Source organism: Chiloscyllium punctatum, chromosome 33, assembly GCF_047496795.1.
Source record: "Chiloscyllium punctatum isolate Juve2018m chromosome 33, sChiPun1.3, whole genome shotgun sequence".
NCBI classification, from domain to species: domain Eukaryota; kingdom Metazoa; phylum Chordata; class Chondrichthyes; order Orectolobiformes; family Hemiscylliidae; genus Chiloscyllium; species Chiloscyllium punctatum.
This window is the reverse complement of record NC_092771.1, coordinates 8,932,046-8,955,118: the sequence shown is the minus strand read 5'-3', so window position 1 is coordinate 8,955,118 and position 23,073 is coordinate 8,932,046. Positions and strand designations below refer to the sequence as shown.

At 51.7% G+C, this 23,073-nt stretch overlaps 1 protein-coding gene across 1 annotated transcript in view; it reads right to left on the bottom strand.

Moving 5' to 3' along the window:
• Positions 1 to 15,154, bottom strand: part of igf1ra (insulin-like growth factor 1a receptor) — a 234,291-nt gene extending 219,137 nt beyond the window's left edge. Inside the window, 1 exon segment of the mRNA XM_072552911.1 lies at positions 14,414 to 15,154. Coding sequence (XP_072409012.1) covers positions 14,414 to 14,528 — 115 coding nt within the window. The 5' untranslated portion in view covers positions 14,529 to 15,154.
• Between the last annotated feature and the right edge of the window lie 7,919 nt (positions 15,155 to 23,073).

The window sequence follows — 23,073 nt, the reverse complement described above, 5'->3', positions numbered from 1 at the left end:
TCCCTACGACCCACTTGTGCGAAAAGAGGCATCGAGCAGTTTAATGACAGGTACGATTAGAATTTGCAACGTTAGCCTCAGCTGTGCCATAGGTCAACACAATTCAGACAGTTCCCTCAGGTCCACAGGATTAATTGATGTAAATAGCCTCTCACAAAACAGTTAGAAGCTAATTGTTGGATTGCATTGCTACTTATAAATCTTTTGAGAGTCAGAAAAACCATAAAGTGACCTTTCTTTCTTTGTATTTGACACAAGAAATACAGAAGTGAGCCTTAGGCATAGTGGCACTGTTCCGTCAGACCCAATCATAGCAGGTTCCAGACAAGGCCAGCAAGTGGCACCTTGTAGGCTGCTCGGATCCAAACTAAAGGGGCACTGACCACCAAACAAGTGTTATCAAAGTTAGAATGGCTGGGTCAATGCCAGGCACCCACAGCAGGATCAGCTCAGAGACAGTGGAGCTGTCTGGGTCCCCAAACCTTCATGGTGGGGGGGGGGGGGGGGGGGGGGTGAGGGGGGAGGGGTGCAGCCTCTGGCCCAGTTAGAGGCAGATCCAAACCCAAACAGGCAGGAAACGACAGCCCAGTGGTATTATCGTTGGACTACTACTCCGGAGACCCAGCTACTGGGGAGAATACGATCAAACCCCGCCACAGCAGATGGAAATCTGGAATCGGGAGTCGAATGATGACCTATGAACCCATTGCCAACTATCGGAAAAAACCCACCTGGTTCGTGAATGTCCTTCAGGGAAGGAAACTGCCTGACCTGGCCCACATGTGATTCCAGACCCACAGATTGTGATTGGCTTTTAACTGGGTAATTAGGGATGGGCAATAAATGCTGGTGTGGCCAGCGACACCGATGTCCCGTGAATGAATAGAATAACCATATCATCCCTCTTTCCTTGTGAGCAGACCATAGGGATCAACGAGTAAATGTAGAGTAATGGGGAATGGGTCTGGGTGGATTATTCTGCAGAGGATCTGTGTGGACTTGCTGGGCCAAAAGGCCTGTTTCCACACCGCGGGGGGTTCTATGATAAAGTACTGGAAGTACAGCTGCCCTCCGCATTATAACGGGTCTTTAGAGGTAATTGAGATGGAAAAAGCAGAAGAGGGGTTTTTGTTTTGCATTTTGCTAACTCAAGAATGTCAAATCTCAAACTCTCAAACAAATCAGTACTGCTGGGAAAAGTAGGTGCAGACTGATTCCCGAGGTTCGTTTCCAGGGCTGCTGCACTGCCGCAGGAACCATCTCCGGTGAGACGTTAAACAGAGGCTCCATCTGCCCACTCTACTCAATCAGAAAGATCCCATGGCACTACTGCCACCAATAGATGGTGTAGTGCTTCGTGCCCCGTGAGCGGGTATCCCATGCTGACTGACTGAAAACGACCTAACACCACAAACGTCAGCTGTGGAAAAGCCAAACTCTGACATAAAATAGAAACACAGCCTCATGGGAATAAAACACTTGGCTCTAAATGTTGCAAGTGAAGTTCAGCTGAAGTCGATTGGTGGAAAATCCCCACATGACCGCCCCTTTCCCAAAGAGTATCACAGCCTTTCAAAACTCACTACCTTATTTCCAGCTTGTTTTTTTAAGTCATGTTTTGGCAACAAGTGAGCTTAAACTTGTTGAATTAAAAGTAACTGCTCCGTTATAGATGGCCATCTTTCCCAGTAACTCCCGTGAACAGTAAACACATTAAAACAATTAGCAGAGAGAAAAGCCGACTACGCACTATGGAAACAATTCCACTAACGCTAAAGTGTGGAACCTTGCACGTGCACACGGTCGGCACTATACAGTTCCTGCTGGAACACCACACTCCGCCGCACGGAGAGCGAGAGCAAGAGATAAACGAGCGCAAGAAACAGAGAGTGAGGGCGAGGGGGGGATGGAGGGTGAGCGAGACAGAGAGAGAGAGAGAGAAAACACCAGAGAGGCAGGCATGAAAGCAGAGCGACCGCTAGAGACACAAAAAACACCAGGGGGACAGAGAGGGGGACACCGAGAGAGAGAGACAGAGGCAGAGAGAGAGAGACAGACAGAGGCAGGCAGAGAGAGAGAGAGACAGAGAGAGAGAGAGAGAGAGAGAGGAAACAGAAAGATGAGAGAGAGGGAGAAGGGGAAAGACGAGAGAGAGAACGAGAGAGGGAGAAGGGGAAAGATGAGGGAGTGAGGGAGAAAGGGAAAGACGAGAGGGAGAGAAAGAGGGAAAGACGAGCGAGGGAGAAGGGGAAAGGAGAGAGAGAGAGAGGTGGAAAGATGAGAGAGACTGAAGGGGAAAGACAAGAAAGTGAGAAAGACAGAGGGGGGTGGGGGAGGGAGAAGAGAAATTATGAGAGAGTGTGGAGGGGAGAAGTGGAAAGACGAGAGAGAGAGGGGGAGGGAGAAGGGGAAAGTCGAGAGAGAAGGGGGGGGGAAGGCAGAAGAGGAAAGACAAGAGAGAGAAGGGGAGGAGGGAGGAGAAGGGGAAAGACGAGAGGGGGGGGGAAGGCAGAAGAGGAAAGACAAGAGAGAGAAGGGGGGGGAAGGCAGAAGAGGAAAGACAAGAGAGAGAAGGGAGGGAGGGAGGAGAAGGGGAAAGACGGAGGGGGAGGGAGGGAGAAGGGGAAAGACGAGAGGGAGGGAGGGAGAAGGGGAAAGACGAGAGGGAGGGAGGGAGAAGGGGAAAGACGAGAGGGAGGGAGGGAGAAGGGGAAAGACGAGAGGGAGGGAGGGAGAAGGGGAAAGACGAGAGGGAGGGAGGGAGAAGGGGAAAGACGAGAGGGAGGGAGGGAGAAGGGGAAAGACGAGAGGGAGGGAGGGAGAAGGGGAAAGACGAGAGGGAGGGAGGGAGAAGGGGAAAGACGAGAGGGAGGGAGGGAGGGGGAAAGACGAGAGGGAGGGAGGGAGGGAGGGGAAAGACGAGAGGGAGGGAGGGAGGGGAAAGTCGGGAGGGAGGGAGGGAGGGAGGGGAAAGACGGGAGGGAGGGAGGGAGGGAGGGAGGGAGAAGGGGAAAGACGAGAGGGAGGGAGGGAGGGAGGGAGAAGGGGAAAGACAAGAGGGAGGGAGGGAGGGAGGGAGAAGGGGAAAGACGAGAGAGAGGGAGGGAGGGAGAAGGGGAAAGAGAGGGAGGGAGGGAGAGGCAAGAAGATGGGAAAACATGAGAGAGGAAGAAGGGGAAAGTCGAGAGAGAGAGGGGGAGAAAGGGAAGGATGGGGGGGGGGAAGAAGGATAAAACACGAGAGAGGGGGAAAGATGACAGAGAGAGAACAAGAGAGGGGGAAGAAAGGGAAAGATGACAGAGTGAGAGAGAGAGACAGAGAGAGAGGGGGGGGGAAGAGAGAGAGGAGGGGGGGGGAAGAGAGAGAGAGATGGGGGGGGAAGAGAGAGAGAGATGGGGGGGGAGAGAGAGAGAGAGATGGGGGGGGAAGAGAGAGAGAGATGGGGGGGGAAGAGAGAGAGAGATGGGGGGGGAAGAGAGAGAGAGATGGGGGGGAAGAGAGAGAGAGGGGGGGGAAGAGAGAGAGAGGGGGGGGAAGAGAGAGAGAGGGGGGGGAAGAGAGAGAGAGGGGGGGGAAGAGAGAGAGAGGGGGGGGAAGAGAGAGAGAGGGGGGGGAAGAGAGAGAGAGGGGGGGAAGAGAGAGAGAGGGGGGGAAGAGAGAGAGAGGGGGGGGAAGAGAGAGAGAGGGGGGGGAAGAGAGAGAGAGGGGGGGGAAGAGAGAGAGAGGGGGGGGAAAGAGAGAGAGAGGGGGGGAAGAGAGAGAGAGGGGGGGGAAGAGAGAGAGAGGGGGGGAAGAGAGAGAGGGGGGGGGAGGAGAGAGAGGGGGGGAAGAGAGAGAGAGGGGGGGAAGAGAGAGAGAGGGGGGGAAGAGAGAGAGAGGGGGGGGAAGAGAGAGAGGGGGGGAGAGAGAGAGGGGGGGAAGAGAGAGAGAGGGGGGGAAGAGAGAGAGAGGGGGGGAAGAGAGAGAGAGGGGGGGGAAGAGAGAGAGAGGGGGGGGAAGAGAGAGAGAGGGGGGGAAGAGAGAGAGAGGGGGGGGAAGAGAGAGAGAGGGGGGGGAAGAGAGAGAGAGGGGGGGAAGAGAGAGAGAGGGGGGGAAGAGAGAGAGGGGGGGGAAGAGAGAGAGAGGGGGGGAGGAGAGAGGAAGAGAGAGGGGGGGAAAGAGAGAGAGAGGGGGGGAAGAGGAGAGAGGGGGGGAAGAGAGAGGAGGGGGGGGAAGAGAGAGAGAGGGGGGGGAAGAGAGAGAGGGGGGGGGAAGAGAGAGAGAGGGGGGGGAAGAGAGAGAGAGGGGGGGGAAGAGAGAGAGAGGGGGGGGAAGAGAGAGAGAGGGGGGGGAAGAGAGAGAGAGGGGGGGGAAGAGAGAGAGAGGGGGGGGAAGAGAGAGAGAGGGGGGGGAAGAGGAGAGAGGGGGGGAAGAGAGAGAGAGGGGGGGGAAGAGAGAGAGGGGGGGAGAGGAGAGGGGGGGAAGAGAGAGAGGGGGGGGAAGAGAGAGAGAGGGGGGGAAGAGAGAGAGAGGGGGGGAAGAGAGAGAGAGGGGGGGGAAGAGAGAGAGAGGGGGGGGAAGAGAGAGAGAGGGGGGGGAAGAGAGGAGAGGGGGGGGAGAGAGAGAGTGGGGGGAGAGAGAGAGAGGGGGGGGAAGAGAGAGAGGGGGGGGGGAAGAGAGAGAGAGGGGGGGGAAGAGAGAGAGAGGGGGGGGGAAGAGAGAGAGGGGGGGGGAAGAGAGAGAGGGGGGGGGAAGAGGAGAGAGGGGGGGGAAGAGAGAGAGAGGGGGGGAAGTGAGAGAGGGGGGGGAAGGAGAGAGAGGGGGGGGAGAGAGAGAGAGGGGGGGGAGAGAGAGAGTGGGGGGGAAGAGAGAGAGGGGGGGGGGAAGAAGAGAGAGGGGGGGGAAGAGAGAGAGGGGGGGGGAAGAGAGAGAGGGGGGGGGAAGAGTGAGTGAGGGGGGGGAGAGAGAGAGAGGGGGGGGAAGAGAGAGAGAGGGGGGGGAAGAGAGAGAGGGGGGGGAAGAGAGAGAGGGGGGGGGAAGAGAGAGAGGGGGGGGAAGAGAGAGAGGGGGGGGGAAGTGTGAGAGGGGGGGAAGAGAGAGGAGGGGGGGGGAAGAGAGAGAGGGGGGGGGAAGAGAGGGGGGGAGGGAAGAGAGAGGGGGGGAAGGGGGGAAGAGAGAGAGGGGGGGAAGGGGGGAAGAGAGAGAGGGGGGGAAGGGGGAAGAGAGAGAGGGGGGGAAGGGGGAAGAGAGAGAGGGGGGGAAGGGGGGAGAGAGAGAGGGGGGGAAGGGGGGAAGAGAGAGAGGGGGGGAAGGGGGGAAGAGAGAGAGGGGGGAAGGGGGGAAGAGAGAGAGGGGGGAGGGGGGGAGAGAGAGAGGGGGGAGGGGGGAAGAGAGAGGGGGGGGAGTGGGGAAGAGAGAGAGGGGGGGAGAGGGGAAGAGAGAGAGGGGGGGAGAGGGGGTGAGAGAGAGGGGGGAGAGGGGGTGAGAGAGAGGGGGGGAGAGGGGGGTGAGAGAGGGGGGGAGGGGGGGTGTGTGTGTGGGGGGGAGGGGGGGAGTGAGAGGGTGGGGTGGGGGGGTGAGTGTGTGGGGGGGAGGGGGGGTGTGAGAGAGGGGGGGTGGGGGGGAGTGAGTGAGGGGGGGAGGGGGGGAGGGGGGGAGGGGTGGGGGGTGAGGGGGGAGGGGGGAGAGAGAGAGGGGGGGAAGTGGTGGGGGGGGGGAGAGGTGGGGGGGGGAAGGGTGGGGGGGGGAGAGGTGGGGGGGGGAGTGGTGGGGGGGGAAGAGGTGGGGGGGGGTGAGGTGGGGGGGGGAGTGGTGGGGGGGGGGAAGAGGTGGGGGGGGGGAGTGGTGGGGGGGGAAGAGGTGGGGGGGGGGAAGTGGTGGGGGGGGGAAGGGTGGGGGGGGGAGAGGTGGGGGGGGGAAGAGGTGGGGGGGGGGAGGTGGGGGGGGGGTGGTGGGGGGGGGAAGTGGTGGGGGGGGGAGGGTGGGGGGGGAAGGGTGGGGGGGGGAGTGGTGGGGGGGGGGAGGTGGGGGGGGGAAGAGGTGGGGGGGGGGGTGGTGGGGGGGGGGGGGGGTGGGGGGGGGGGTGGTGGGGGGGGGGGGGGTTGGGGGGGGGGGGAGTGGTGGGGGGGGGGGGGTGGTGGGGGGGGGGGAAGAGGTGGGGGGGGGGGGAAGGGTGGGGGGGGGAGTGGTGGGGGGGGGAAGAGGGGGGGGGGGGAAGTGGTGGGGGGGGGGAGTGTGGGGGGGGGGAGAGGTGGGGGGGGGAAGAGGTGGGGGGGGAAGAGGTGGGGGGGGAAGAGGTGGGGGGGGGAAGAGGTGGGGGGGGAGAGGTGGGGGGGGGAAGTGGTGGGGGGGGGAAGAGGTGGGGGGGGGGAGAGGTGGGGGGGGGGGAAGGGTGGGGGGGGGGGGGGAAGGGTGGGGGGGGGGGGGAAGAGGTGGGGGGGGGGGGGGGAAGAGGTGGGGGGGGGAAGAGGTGGGGGGGGGAGAGGTGGGGGGGGGGAAGAGGTGGGGGGGGGGGAAGAGGTGGGGGGGGGGGAAGAGGTGGGGGGTGGGGGAAGAGGTGGGGGGGGGGAAGAGGTGGGGGGGGGGGAAAGAGGTGGGGGGGGGGAAGAGGTGGGGGGGGGAAAAGGTACAGAGGAAGAAGGAGAAGGGGAAGCAGAGAGAGAGGGACGGAGAAAGGAAAAGATGGGGGGGGGGGGGAGGAGAAAGATGAGTGAGAGGGAGGGGAAAGCAGGGAGAGGAAGAGAGAGAGAGAAGAGGAAAGACGAGAGAGCGAGAGAAGAGGAAAGACGAGAGAGCGAGAGAAGGGGAAAGACGAGAGGGAGGGCAGGAAGGAGAGGGGCAGAGGAAGAAGGGGAAGGGAAAGATGGGGATGGGAAGGAGAAAGATGAGTGAGGGGGAGGGGAAACTAGGGAGAGGAAGAGAGGGAGGGACAAGGGGAAAAGACGAGAGGGAGGGACAAGGGGAAAAGACGAGAGGGAGGGACAAGGGGAAAACGAGAGGGAGGGACAAGGGGAAAAGACGAGAGGGAGGGACAAGGGGAAAAGACGAGAGGGAGGGACAAGGGGAAAAGACGAGAGGGAGGGACAAGGGGAAAAGACGAGAGGGAGGGACAAGGGGAAAAGACGAGAGGGAGGGACAAGGGGAAAAGACGAGAGGGAGGGACAAGGGAAAAGACGAGAGGGAGGGACAAGGGGAAAAGACGAGAGGGAGGGACAAGGGGAAAAGACGAGAGGAAGGGACAAGGGGAAAAGACGAGAGGGAGGGACAAGGGGAAAAGACGAGAGGGAGGGACAAGGGGAAAAGACGAGAGGGAGGGACAAGGGGAAAAGACGAGAGGGAGGGACAAGGGGAAAAGACGAGAGGGAGGGACAAGGGGAAAAGACGAGAGGGAGGGACAAGGGGAAAAGACGAGAGGGAGGGACAAGGGGAAAAGACGAGAGGGAGGGACAAGGGGAAAAGACGAGAGGGAGGGGACAAGGGGAAAAGACGAGAGGGGGAGGGACAAGGGGAAAAGACGAGAGGGAGGGACAAGGGGAAAAGACGAGAGGGAGGGACAAGGGGAAAAGACGAGGGGAGGGACAAGGGGAAAAGACGAGAGGGAGGGACAAGGGGAAAAGACGAGAGGGAGGGACAAGGGGAAAAGACGAGAGGGAGGGACAAGGGGAAAAGACGAGAGGGAGGGACAAGGGGAAAAGACGAGAGGGAGGGACAAGGGGAAAAGACGAGAGGGAGGGACAAGGGAAAAGACGAGAGGGAGGGACAAGGGGAAAAGACGAGAGGGAGGGACAAGGGGAAAAGACGAGAGGGAGGGACAAGGGGAAAAGACGAGAGGGAGGGACAAGGGGAAAAGACGAGAGGGAGGGACAAGGGGAAAAGACGAGAGGGAGGGACAAGGGGAAAAGACGAGAGGGAGGGACAAGGGGAAAAGACGAGAGGGAGGGACAAGGGGAAAAGACGAGAGGGAGGGGACAAGGGGAAAAGACGAGAGGGAGGGACAAGGGGAAAAGACGAGAGGGAGGGACAAGGGGAAAAGACGAGAGGGAGGGACAAGGGGAAAAGACGAGAGGGAGGGACAAGGGGAAAAGACGAGAGGGAGGGACAAGGGGAAAAGACGAGAGGGAGGGACAAGGGGAAAAGACGAGAGGGAGGGACAAGGGGAAAAGACGAGAGGGAGGGACAAGGGGAAAAGACGAGAGGGAGGGACAAGGGGAAAAGACGAGAGGGAGGGACAAGGGGAAAAGACGAGAGGGAGGGACAAGGGGAAAAGACGAGAGGGAGGACAGGGGAAAAGACGAGAGGGAGGGACAAGGGGAAAAGACGAGAGGGAGGGACAAGGGGAAAAGACGAGAGGGAGGGACAAGGGGAAAAGACGAGAGGGAGGGACAAGGGGAAAAGACGAGAGGGAGGGACAAGGGGAAAAGACGAGAGGGAGGGACAAGGGGAAAAGACGAGAGGGAGGGACAAGGGGAAAAGACGAGAGGGAGGGACAAGGGGAAAAGACGAGAGGGAGGGACAAGGGGAAAAGACGAGAGGGAGGGACAAGGGGAAAAGACGAGAGGGAGGGACAAGGGGAAAAGACGAGAGGGAGGGACAAGGGGAAAAGACGAGAGGGAGGGACAAGGGGAAAAGACGAGAGGGAGGGACAAGGGGAAAAGACGAGAGGGAGGGACAAGGGGAAAAGACGAGAGGGAGGGACAAGGGGAAAAGACGAGAGGGAGGGACAAGGGGAAAAGACGAGAGGGAGGGACAAGGGGAAAAGACGAGAGGGAGGGACAAGGGGAAAAGACGAGAGGGAGGGACAAGGGGAAAAGACGAGAGGGAGGGACAAGGGGAAAAGACGAGAGGGAGGGACAAGGGGAAAAGACGAGAGGGAGGGACAAGGGAAAAGACGAGAGGGAGGGACAAGGGGAAAAGACGAGAGGGAGGGACAAGGGGAAAAGACGAGAGGGAGGGACAAGGGGAAAAGACGAGAGGGAGGGACAAGGGGAAAAGACGAGAGGGAGGGACAAGGGGAAAAGACGAGAGGGAGGGACAAGGGGAAAAGACGAGAGGGAGGGACAAGGGGAAAAGACGAGAGGGAGGGACAAGGGGAAAAGACGAGAGGGAGGGACAAGGGGAAAAGACGAGAGGGAGGGACAAGGGGAAAAGACGAGAGGGAGGGACAAGGGGAAAAGACGAGAGGGAGGGACAAGGGGAAAAGACGAGAGGGAGGGACAAGGGGAAAAGACGAGAGGGAGGGACAAGGGGAAAAGACGAGAGGGAGGGACAAGGGGAAAAGACGAGAGGGAGGGACAAGGGGAAAAGACGAGAGGGAGGGACAAGGGAAAAGACGAGAGGGAGGGACAAGGGGAAAAGACGAGAGGGAGGGACAAGGGGAAAAGACGAGAGGGAGGGACAAGGGGAAAAGACGAGAGGGAGGGACAAGGGGAAAAGACGAGAGGGAGGGACAAGGGGAAAAGACGAGAGGGAGGGACAAGGGGAAAAGACGAGAGGGAGGGACAAGGGGAAAAGACGAGAGGGAGGGACAAGGGGAAAAGACGAGAGGGAGGGACAAGGGGAAAAGACGAGAGGAGGGACAAGGGGAAAAGACGAGAGGGAGGGACAAGGGGAAAAGACGAGAGGGAGGGACAAGGGGAAAAGACGAGAGGGAGGGACAAGGGGAAAAGACGAGAGGGAGGGACAAGGGGAAAAGACGAGAGGGAGGGACAAGGGGAAAAGACGAGAGGGAGGGACAAGGGGAAAAGACGAGAGGGAGGGACAAGGGGAAAAGACGAGAGGGAGGGACAAGGGGAAAAGACGAGAGGGAGGGACAAGGGGAAAAGACGAGAGGGAGGGACAAGGGGAAAAGACGAGAGGGAGGGACAAGGGGGAAAAGACGAGAGGGAGGGGACAAGGGGAAAGACGAGAGGGAGGGACAAGGGGAAAAGACGAGAGGGAGGGACAAGGGGAAAAGACGAGAGGGAGGGACAAGGGGAAAAGACGAGAGGGAGGGACAAGGGGAAAAGACGAGAGGGAGGGACAAGGGGAAAAGACGAGAGGGAGGGACAAGGGGAAAAGACGAGAGGGAGGGACAAGGGGAAAAGACGAGAGGGAGGGACAAGGGGAAAAGACGAGAGGGAGGGACAAGGGGAAAAGACGAGAGGGAGGGACAAGGGGAAAAGACGAGAGGGAGGGACAAGGGGAAAAGACGAGAGGGAGGGACAAGGGGAAAAGACGAGAGGGAGGGACAAGGGGAAAAGACGAGAGGGAGGGACAAGGGGAAAAGACGAGAGGGAGGGACAAGGGGAAAAGACGAGAGGGAGGGACAAGGGGAAAAGACGAGAGGGAGGGACAGGGGGGGGGGGGGGGGGGGGGGGAGGGGGGGGGGGGGAGGGGGGGGGGGGGAGGGGGGGGGGGGGGGGGGGGGGGGGGGGGGGGGGGGGGGGGGGGGGGGGGGGGGGGGGGGGGGGGGGGGGGGGGGGGGGGGGGGGGGGGGGGGGGGGGGGGGGGGGGGGGGGGGGGGGGGGGAGGGGAAAGACGAGAGGGAGGGACAAGGGGAAAAGACGAGAGGGAGGGACAAGGGGAAAAGACGAGAGGGAGGGACAAGGGGAAAAGACGAGAGGGAGGGACAAGGGGAAAAGACGAGAGGGAGGGACAAGGGGAAAAGACGAGAGGGAGGGACAAGGGGAAAAGACGAGAGGGAGGGACAAGGGGAAAAGACGAGAGGGAGGGACAAGGGGAAAAAGACGAGAGGGAGGGACAAGGGGAAAAGACGAGAGGGAGGACAAGGGGAAAAGACGAGAGGGAGGGACAAGGGGAAAAGACGAGAGGGAGGGACAAGGGGAAAAGACGAGAGGGAGGGACAAGGGGAAAAGACGAGAGGGAGGGACAAGGGGAAAAGACGAGAGGGAGGGACAAGGGGAAAAGACGAGAGGGAGGGACAAGGGGAAAAGACGAGAGGGAGGGACAAGGGGAAAAGACGAGAGGGAGGGACAAGGGGAAAAGACGAGAGGGAGGGACAAGGGGAAAAGACGAGAGGGAGGGACAAGGGGAAAAGACGAGAGGGAGGGACAAGGGGAAAAGACGAGAGGGAGGGACAAGGGGAAAAGACGAGAGGGAGGGACAAGGGGAAAAGACGAGAGGGAGGGACAAGGGGAAAAGACGAGAGGGAGGGACAAGGGGAAAAGACGAGAGGGAGGGACAAGGGGAAAAGACGAGAGGGAGGGACAAGGGGAAAAGACGAGAGGGAGGGACAAGGGGAAAAGACGAGAGGGAGGGACAAGGGGAAAAGACGAGAGGGAGGGACAAGGGGAAAAGACGAGAGGGAGGGACAAGGGGAAAAGACGAGAGGGAGGGACAAGGGGAAAAGACGAGAGGGAGGGACAAGGGGAAAAGACGAGAGGGAGGGACAAGGGGAAAAGACGAGAGGGAGGGACAAGGGGAAAAGACGAGAGGGAGGGACAAGGGGAAAAGACGAGAGGGAGGGACAAGGGGAAAAGACGAGAGGGAGGGACAAGGGGAAAAGACGAGAGGGAGGGACAAGGGGAAAAGACGAGAGGGAGGGACAAGGGGAAAAGACGAGAGGGAGGGACAAGGGGAAAAGACGAGAGGGAGGGACAAGGGGAAAAGACGAGAGGGAGGGACAAGGGGAAAAGACGAGAGGGAGGGACAAGGGGAAAAGACGAGAGGGAGGGACAAGGGGAAAAGACGAGAGGGAGGGACAAGGGGAAAAGACGAGAGGGAGGGGACAAGGGGAAAAGACGAGAGGGAGGGACAAGGGGAAAAGACGAGAGGGAGGGACAAGGGGAAAAGACGAGAGGGAGGGACAAGGGGAAAAGACGAGAGGGAGGGACAAGGGGAAAAGACGAGAGGGAGAGGGGCAGAGGAAGAAGAAGGGGAAGCAGAGAGAAAGAGAGGGAGGGAGAGAGGGAAAGATAACTGGAGGGGGGGGGGAAAAGGAGAAAGATGAGTGAAGGGAGGAGGGGAAAGCAGGGAGAGGGAGAGAGACAGAGTAGAGGAAAGACGTGGGGGGGGGGAAGAGAAGGGAAAAGGTGAGAGAGGAAGAGCGCGAGAGAGAGAGGGAAAAGAGAAAGACAACACAGGGTGGAGTAGGGTAAAGATGAAAGAGGGAGAGGGAAAGGGGAAACACAAAGGGGAGAATGTGAAAAAAAAAGTGGAAGCATGCAAGACAGAGAGAGAGAAAATGGAAACTCGAGAAAAAAAAAGAGAATGCCAAGACACTGAATAAATTTAAAGGAGAAAATAAGGCAGATTTTTAACTCGTTACAGGCTAATGAGTATTGTCATACGGGCAGGAAAGTGAAGTTGAGGCCAAGACAGGAGAGGTTTGAGGATCTGAATTGCCTGTTCCTGCTCCTGGTTCTCATGTTCTCATGAGAGAGTAAACCTGTGACAGACAGAAAGAGGGGAGGGGTGTGGAAAAGTGAGAGGAGAGAAAGAACATGAAAATGAGAGAAAATGTGAGACAGAGAGAAAAAGAGGAAATGTGAGGAGGAGAGGGAGAAAAGTGCCAGGTCAAGAATGAGAACATGATTTCAAAATGTAGAATTTCTCAAAGTTAAGTTGGAAAAAGAAATCAAAGAAGATTAAACAAAACATCAATAACTTAAACCAGCAGTAACAGGAGTAAACAAAGGTGATTAAAGAGCAGAAAGATGGACTAGAAAAAAAATCATATAATCGTCAAACACAGAGATTAAACAAAGTACAGACAAGATTTCACAGAAAATACAAAACAGGGTGAGTAAAGAAAATTAATTTCTGAACAGAAATGATAAAGGGGGGGGGAAGAGGAAACTCATTCAAGCTAGAAAACAATCCATCAATAGGTACACAGACGGGGAACACCAAACTTCATGAGTAAGAATGTAAGATGAGAAAAATCATGATCAGCAGAAATGATAATGTGCCAATCAAAACTGAAATCCAGAAAATAAGATCAAATGCGAACACAGAAACTGAAACCTTAGCACAACAAAGGACAACAAAACAAACAGATAAAGCAGCAAGCAGACTTGATTTAAAATGCAGCAAAAAAGATATCAATAAACAGAAACTAATGGGGGGGGGGGGGTAAACAGTAACAAAACGAAATTCAGAGAAAATCTCAGGTAACCAGACTCAGTTAGAATACGATGAGAAAACTCCTTGAAACTAGATCAGAACTCTGAAAGCGAGGCAAAAAATAAGATGAGGAGCAAACAGGATAGATGGAAAAAAAGGAACAGACAACACAACAGGAAAACAATAACAGGCTGCAGCCAAGATTCTGATAGAGTGGGAAGAAAAGACACAACAATTGAAATGAGATAAGGGAAGAGAGGAAATACAGAAAGGAAAGAACATAAACAGAGACAAAGACAGACCTGTTAAACAACGACATAAACAGATAAAAGGGAATAAAACCAGACTCAAGAGAAAATGAAGTCAACACTAAAAAATTGCAAACATAAACACAAATCAAAGTCGCAGGAACAGACAACAAACGAAAAGATAGTAGATTAAAAGAAACTGATAAAAGAAATTAGGAGAGATAAACATGGAGGAAATGCAAATAAGCAGAGAGTCTACAAACAAATATGGGGTTTTGGGTGGGGGAGATGCAGAGGAGCTGATGATTAGGAAGTTACAGCAGCCTTCCAATAGAAATCCTTCCAAGGGGGCGGGGGTCAACATCCGGGGGGGGGGGGGGGAGAGTTCAGATTGGGAATAACCGTGACCCTACAATTCTCCCAAGGCAAAACAGAGGAGCAATCACAACTGTAATCTATGAAATGTGCGCCATGATAATTCGCAGGTTCTGCAGACTTTTCAAACAATTCGTTTTCAGAGGCACTCTCATACCCTTTGCTGCCTGCTCCTCACCTCAAAAGGGAAAACAGGTGGGCTACACATCACCAAGAAGCCCACCCTCTCAACAGGCCAGGAAGTGCAACAAATGCCCCCGAATGCCGCAAACCCCAAACAACATATTCTGCTGAACTTCTGAAACAACTGCTCGAAGGCACACGATCTCTCCTTTAAACAAATCAAGTTACAACACACGGGGGGGGGGGGGGGGGAAGTTTGCCATAACTCTCTGGCAGGGTTACAGGTACAGCTAAAACGCACACCTATGAAAATATAATCGAGACTTGAAACTAAAACAATGAAAGTAAAAAGAAATAATCATAGATCTGAGCAATTATTCACTAATCATTAGGGCATTTCTGAATAACTTACAAAGAAAAAACAGCCTGCAAAGTTACAAGAAAGGGTTTACCTTTACGAAAGTTTTTAAAATGCATTTTTGAAACATTTATTCTCTCTCTATACATATACACACACACACATACATATATATATATATATATATATATACAGAAAGCTTGAAGATTGAGGATTTTATTTTGTCACAGGTAGAGAAATCAAAAGTCTTAACGAAAGTCATACTTACTTTCCGCATCTATCTGTCCCAGAGTCAGAGAGGTGCAGACAATCAGCAAACCCCAACACAAGGTGACGGTCTTTGTTCTACAGTTCGTGCCCATTTGGGGAACCCAACAGAACATTCCGAGTATGCCACAAAAAAAACACACACAACAAACAAACTGCAACAAAAAAAATTAAATCAAATCCTCAGCCCCAACAAACCAAACCAGAGGAGTTCCTTTTTCTTCGGGGAGGGGTGGGAAAAAAAAACAAAAATTCTCTGGAATCGATGGTGACTTTTTTAACCAGAGATTTTTTTTTTGGGGGGGGGGGGAAGAAAGGATCGAAGAGGATTTTTTTTTTAGAAAAGGTGGGAGTGAGGACTTCCAAATTCTCACTAAGAGAGGATGCAGGGGGAAAAAAAAGTTACTGTTGCAAATGGAAAATGTTCTCTTCCTCTTTTCTTGTTACAGTGTCTCCCTGTCTGTTTTTTCTTGAGTCCTGTTTCAACCTTGTCTGTGATTCACTGTGAAATTTAACGAACACAGCTGTCCTGAAACTCCCCATCCTCAGTGTCCATTTCTTTAAAAAGACAGAGACAAAATAAAAGGGAAACAATGGGAGAAAAAAAATGTATTTTAAGAAGAAACCAGAGGAAAAAATATCCACACAGATTGGTGTGGGATTTTTTTCTAACTCCCAACAATTCAGAGGGATGTTTTACTTCCTCTCAGGAATTGTTCTTAAAAAAACAAGATTTTCTCTCTTTACCCCCCCCCCCCCCCGCCCCCCTCTCCCTCCCTCCCTCCTCTCTCTGCTTTCCTCCCTCCCTCCTCTGTTTGTTTGTTTGGAGCCTGAGGAAGGAAAAGAAAAATAGAGAGAGAGAGACAGAAAGGTGGGGGAGGGAGAAAGGAGGGGGAAAAAAAGGCAAAGCGTGGCGCGTTGGGATTTTTCCAGGACAAGGGAGAGAGAATAGGAGAGAGGGGAAGAGAGAGAAAAAAAAGAGAGAGAGGGGGGAATGAAACAAGAAATGAGGAGAGGCGCGGGGTTCGCCTTCACTCCCCGGGATGGGAGCTCTCTGCACCGGCCGTGGCTCCCACTGCACTCCCTCCCCGGGGGGGTGGTGCTCGCTGGTCTCCGGGAGCAATGCTCGAAGGGGTTTCCGCTGCTTTTTCTTTCTCTCTCTCTCTCTCTCTGTGTATGTGTGTATGTCTCTCTCTTTCTCGGTGGCTTTAGGTCCGCCCGCCGTCTCTCTGACTCAGGCTCCGAGCTCGCTGGTAAACAAGAGCCTCAGACTGACTCCGAGCAGCCAGCACAACCCGTCCTGGACTCTGGGAGCCGGACTGCACACCTCGGGCTTGGCCCGATCCAGATCCGACAGCGAGAGGCAAGGCAAGATCCCACAGAGCAGGGCTCACACACACAGACCGGGAGAGGGGTGGGGTCACACTGATAAAATACAAATACAGACAAGGAGGGGTTCCACAGAGACTTCAACAGAATGTGCAAACGCCAGGGACAGAAGTGTGCAGAGAGATTCCACAGAAATACTCAGGGAAGCTACAGAAAGACTGTTACACAGAAATGGTGAGATCCCACAGCAATAGAGGGAGAGAGAGCGAGATTCCCATAGAAATACAGAGAGATCCCACAGCAATAGAGAGAGAGAGAGAGAGATTCCCATAGAAATACAGAGATCCCACAGCAATAGAGAGAGAGAGAGATTCCCATAGAAATACAGAGATCCCACAGCAATAGAGAGAGAGAGATTCCCATAGAAATACAGAGAGATCCCACAGCAATAGAGAGAGAGAGAGAGAGATTCCCATAGAAATACAGAGATCCCACAGCAATAGAGAGAGAGAGAGAGAGATTCCCACAGAAATACAGAGAGATCTCACAGCAAGAGAGAGAGATTCCCATAGAAATACAGAGATCCCGCAGCAGTAGAGAGAGTGAGAGAGATTCCAATAGAGATACAGAGAGATCCCACAGCAATAGAGAGAGAGATTCCCACAGAAATACAGAGAGGTTTGGCAGAAATAGAGAGATCCCACAGAAATAGAGATCCACAATGGAGAGGGATTTCAGAGAAATAGAAATGGATTTCACAGAAATGCAGATCGATGCCAAAGAACTACAGAGAGATCCAGAAATACAGAAGAACTACAGGCAGAAATATTGGGAGAAATCGCAGAAGTGAGGAATATTCCAAGGAGGAGAATGTGTCACAGAAATAGAAGAAATTTCACAGAATTAGATTTAGATTTCATAGAAATACACAGATCCTACAGAAATAGAGATTCCACCAAAATACAAAGAGATTCCACAGAAATGGTATTCTGCAGGAATACAGAGAGATTCCTCTAATACCAAGATAGATTCCACAAAAATACTGAGAGGTCCTACAGAAATAGTGATCCCACAGAAGGACAGATGTAAATCTAACAAATAAAGAGAGTTTACACAGATATACGTCGAGAGATTTCACCAAAAAATTGGAAGATTTCAGAGGAATACAGATTCCTCAGTAAATGCGGAGAGACATTCCAAAGAAGCACATATTCTACTAAAATACAGTTAGGAATTAACAGTAACAAAGAAATTCCACTAAAATACAGGCAAAGGTTCAACAGAACTGCAGACTGCAGTTTCACAGCAATACAGGGATGCCATAGAAATGAAAACTAAAGATTCCACTGAAATTCCACAACAATACGGTGATCCCACAGAAATGACACAGAAATAGAGATTTTGCAGAAACACAGAGATTACAGAGAGCAAAGAGAGATCCCACAGAAATCCAGACAGATTTCTTGAAACACAGACAGAGGTTCTACAGAAGAACAGAGAGAAATCTAAAACAAAATTCACACAGATTTATGGAGACAGATTCCACAAAAATACAGTCAGATTCACTGAAAACAGATATAGACACTGTAAAAATTTCACAGAAACCTAGTGATTCTGCAGAAATATTGTCAGTGATTGTGTAGAAATACAGAAGTTCCACAAAAATACAAATAGAGATTCCCAGAGTACACGCAGGAGTTTCACAGAGATTCAGAATGCAGAAAAATACAGTCAGAAATCCCATGATCAGTGATTCACAAAATGCAGGTAGAAATTCCACAAAAGTACAAACAGAGATTTCACAGAAAATACCAAAAAGGAATTTCACAGAAACCTAAAGATTCCAAGAAATATAGCCAGAGATTCTATGGAAATGCAAACAGTCAACAAAAATGCAGATCTAGAATCCACAAAAAATACAGACAGAGGTTCAACAGAATTACAGTCAGCAGTTTCACAGCAACACAGGCATTCCACAGAAATAAAGACAGAATTTTCACTAAAATACAGAGAGTCAAGAGCATTGTAAAGAAACTGTGAAAATACAGAGAGAGGTCCCGGGAAAATAATGTCAGAGATTTCATAACAACAATTACTGAATTATAATTCATCCTGTTAAGTGCTTCAGGATGCTTTAATATAGGGAGTTATGTAAATACATGTATGAATTAGAATTATTCCCTTGTTATGAATAAACATCACCCCAACATGAATTTGAGTCTATTGTATATATTGCCTTTGGCTCTTCATTGTCTTTTGGAAGGATCAGTAAAGTTTTTTCGGTGGATCTAAACGGTGTTGAGGTACTCTGCAACCAATTCTGATGAAAGGTCACTGAAACCAGACATTTTGACTATTTCCAGCATTTTCTATTTTTACTTCAACCAATGTCTTGGCCAATAATTCTCTGAGAAGTGGCAAAATATTCGCTCACTCATTCACTCGCTGTTTGTGTGAGGCCTTGCTCCATGAATAATTTTGCACCTGCATTTCGAATCATGGATGGAGTCACTGAATGGTTACAGCACAGATGGGGACCACTTGGTCCATTGTGTACATGCCAGCTCTCTGCAAGAGTAACTCAACCTGTCCCACTCCCCTGCCTTTCCCTCACCGTTCTGAGAATACATCTTCTTCACTGACTGATCCTAATCTCTTTCAAACACCTGACTTGAACCTGTCTCTACCATACTCTCAGGCAGTACATTCTAGATCCCAACCACTTGTATGTCAAAGTTTCCCCTAATGACACTATTCCTTCATTTGCTGATCACTCCAATTCGGGAACAACCTCCCCCTAACAATAGTGAGTGCGCTTCAAAAGTAATTATTGATTTCAAAGTGTGTCACGATCCCTAGGGGTGTGAAAGGATGCTACATAAACTCAGGTTTTGATTCCTTATCACCTGGAAGGGCACATATTCCCCTAGTTTTCAGTTGGTAACAACCTGCTGCACATTTCCAAATTTTTCCCATTAAATTTTAACAAAAAATAAAATTGCAAGAGAAACTTCTTTGTTAATTGTTAATTTAAGGACAATTTTCTCCACTGAGAAAGTGATTTGGACTGGAGTTCCCCAAGTACTAGATATCTTCTCATTGGCAAGATAGGGGTCAGTTTAGCTCAGTTGGCTGCACAGCTCATTCATAATGCAGAATGAGTGCTAACACCAGGGGTTCAAATCCTACACCAGCTACAGTTACTGTGAGGGTTGTTATTTACTCATCAACCAATCAATTCTCGAGGCAATATCACATTTCTGATTGTGGGAGCTGGCTATGCTCAAATTGGCTGTTGTGTTATCTTTGCTGAAAATGTGTTGCTAGAAAAGCGCAGCAGGTCAGGCAGCATCCAAGGAGCAGGAGAATCAACATTTCGGCATGAGCCCTTCTTCAGGAATGAGGAAAGTGTGCCCAGTGTAAGATAAAAGGTAGGGAGGAGGGACTTGGGGGAGGGGCGTTGGAAATGTGATAGGTGGAAGGAGGTTAAGGTGAGGGTGATAGGCTGGAGTAGGGTGGGGGTGGGGGCGGAGAGGTCAGGAAGAAGATTGCAGGTTAGGAAGGTGGTGCTGAGTTCGAGGGTTGGGACTGAGACAAAGTGGGGGCAGGGGAAATGAGGAAACTGGAGATATCTGAGTTCATCCCTTGTGGTTGGAGGGTTCCTAGGCGGAAGATGAGGTGCTCTTCCTCCAGCCGTCGTGTTGCTATGGTCTGGCGATGGAGGAGTCCAAGGACCTGCATGTCCTTGGTGGAGTGGGAGGGGGAGTTGAAGTGTTGAGCCATGGGGTGGTTGGATTGGCTGGTCCGGGTGTCCCAGAGGTGTTCTCTGAAACGTTCCGCAAGTAGGCGGCCTGTCTCCCCAATATAAAGGAGGCCACGTCGGGTGCAGCGGATGCAGTAAATGATGTGTGTGGAGGTGCAAGTAAATTTGTGGTGGATATGGAAGGATCCCTTGGGGCCTTGGAGGGAAGTAAGGGGGGAGGTGTGGGCGCAAGTTTTGCATTTCTTGCGGTTGCAGGGGAAGGTGCCGGGAGTGGAGGTTGGGTTGGTGGGGGGTGTGGACCTGACGAGGGAGTCACGGAGGGAGTGGTCTTTTTGGAATGCTGATAGGGGAGGGGAGGGAAATATATCCCTGGTGGTGGGGTCTGTTTGGAGGTGGTGGAAATGACGACAGATGATACGATGTATATGGAGGTTGGTGGGGTGGTAGGTGAGGACCAGTGGGATTCTGTCCTGGTGGCGATTGGAGGGGCGGGGCTCAAGGGCGGAGGAGCAGGAAGTGGAGGAGATGCGGTGGAGAGCATTGTCGATCACGTCTGGGGGGAAATTGCGGTCTTTGAAGAAGGAGGCCATCTGGGTTGTTCGGTATTGGAACTGGTCCTCCTGGGAGCAGATGGGCGGAGACGAAGGAATTGGGAATATGGGATGGCATTTTTACAGGGGGCAGAGTGGGAGGAGGTGTAGTCTAGGTAGCTGTGGGAGTCGGTCAGTTTATAGTAAATGTTGTGTTATCTTTACTTGACAGGGGTAACTAAAATTATAGTAGCTCTGCATTGGTTGTCAAGTGCTTTCGAATGTCCTGAGGCTGTGAAAGTCACTACAGAAATGCAAGGTTTGTCACCCTAACTAAGATTGTGAATAACAGTATCGAGGTGGGAGGGGGTGTAGGCGGGGGCGAGAGAAACTTTAAAACAATATTCAGAGCATCCAATGAGCTGCTAAAAAATATCAACATCAAGAAAGGGAGACAGAGTGGTGGGAGGAGAAAATGGAAAGGAATAAAGTAGCTGATAGCGTGTTAACTTTGAAAAAAAAGTATTAGCTATACAAAACAGACCTAAATGTGAGACCATCTGTTGAAGTGTTACGGACTATATTCTGCATCTTCCTCCAGAACAAATCATTTTTCTTTGAAGACATTTTCCTCTGCATCGTCCTGCTCATCATTAAGTGCAAACAGAGGAAAATCAGTAATTCCCCGAAACAACACAAACTAGAGATTTGGAAAAAAGGAGCAGGAAATATTTGTAAGGCTACTGCCAAGAAGTACTTTCTTTTCAATTATTTTTCAGTGTTTCTTTCCATTACTTCAGCAGATGAAGTGTTGTAATGCAATGATTGATCAATATCTCTGTTACTACTGGATCCTGCAACTATCAGATTGGAGTCAAACTAGAACAGTAGTTCTCAGACTGTGTGCTACAGACCTCGGAGTCTGTAAAGTACTTAAGGAGCAGAATTGGTCTTACAGGTAGATGAAATGAGAGGAGCAAAATAGGCTTGGTGCAAGGTATCATTGGATATGGAAGGTTTGAGTTATAAAGAAAGGCTGGACGGGCTGGAACATTTTTCACTGGTGTGTAGAAGGTTGAGAGGTGACCTTATAGAAGTTTATAAAATAATGAGGGTTCAGATCGAGTTAACTATAGTTGTCTTCTCCCTAGGATGCAGGATTTCAAGACTAGGGGGTACATTTTTAAGGTGAGAGGAGAGTGATTTTAAAAAGACATGAGGGGCAAACTGTTTACACAGAGGGTGGTTTGCATGTGGAATGAATTTCCTGAGGAAGTGGTGGATGTGGGTATAATTACAACATGTAAAAGACATTTGGATAAGTGCATGAATAGGAAAGGTTTGCTTGGATCTGGGCTAGGAGCAGACAGGCAGGACTAGTTTAATTTGGGATTAGGTTTGGCATGGACTGGTTGGACCAAAGGGTCTGTATCCATGCAGTATGACTCTATAAGATGGGGGTAGAGATGAAAATGTGGCTAGCATTTGGATAGTGCACTAACTGACACACCTAGGAGATCAGGGAACTTGAAAGAATGGTGTGCAGATCTCCAGATCTGTAAACAAATCCGTCTTTCTCAAAAACATTAAGACACTCTTTGCATGCAGCACTTGCAAGTCTCGAGCATTATGTTCTTCTTCGCTTTCCAGCCTGATGATAGTTTCAATCCACAGTGCCCCAAACTCCACCACTGACAGGACAGAGGTAGATCCTGAAATCATCCCACCAAGCAGACACAAAGCCAAGCCACACTGGCCATCTGACTAACTGAGCCAACCAGCCTCCTCCCCCAAGGGCTCTGAGTTACATGTATATTGCAATCTGGAGCTAAGTGTATTCATGGCAGATATTTCTATTTCAATCACATGGTTAATCAGGAATCTCTTCTGCCCTTTGGATGTGTGTTGGATGGATTTCAAACTTGGTCTTCAACTTGTTTGGCCATGTTATGATCACATCATTTCTTGGACATGCAGTTGTGCAGTGGGATTGAAATCTCGAGCATCTGGCTCAGAGGAAGGGACACTACCCATTGCAGCCCAGAAGGCCTGTACAATTATTATTTGGTGGGAAGTCCATAATTACTCATCCTTTTGAAATAAGGTCCTTGCAGCAAAATGCTGTGAGAATTACTGAACAAGATTGATCTTTGAGTTATTTTCATTTTGTGTTTCCTCTATTTCTTTCTAAAAACATTTCTCTGTTCTTGTATTTTTATGATGTCATACATACATTTTGATTGTGCTTCTCCATTGATACTATCTTCAAACTGTCTATTGTTCTTCAATTCACTGCTGAAATCTACTGTGTATTTACTACGCCTTTGGAAATATTTTCCCTTTTTTATGTCCTGCTGTTTCACAGAGCAAGGATTATAGGCTTTTGCACTCAATTCCAAAGACAACAGAACAGAAAACTGAAATCCTTCCTTCCCCTCTGATCTCCAACCTTTGTCAGAATCCTTTATTTCCTTCAATTCATCAATAATCTATGGTCACTGCTCCTCTAAAAGATCTTTACTCATTCTTCCTTGGTCAAAATACTCTCCCTGCTTCATGTGTCTCTATTCTACCTGATTTAAGACTTGTCTCAACTTCTCTAAGTCTTATTCGTTCTTAACAAAAAATCTTCTGAGGAAGGGTGACTGGACCCAAAAGGTTCACTCTGATTTCTCTTCACTGATGCTGCCAGACCTGCTGAGCTTTTCCAGCAATTTCAGTTCATGTTTCTGATTTACAGCACCCACAGTCCCTTCGGTTTTTACCATTCATTCATGGGGTTGTCTTCAAATCCCGAATCGTCACACGCATGGTAAGCTGTGAAACGGGATTCAATAAATCTGATAATGTGGAGCCCAGCAACAGAAAGGAAACAATCGTGACGTCCATCTACTGTACTGTCCTCTGGGGTTAGGGAACCTGCCAGTTCCGGTGGCTCAGCTTAACTGTGCATCCACACTGAGTGAGGCGAGTACACCTTGATTTTGTGTCGTAGTGTAAAGTGAGCGATAGTGATTCAATAATCTCTTTAATACCTCT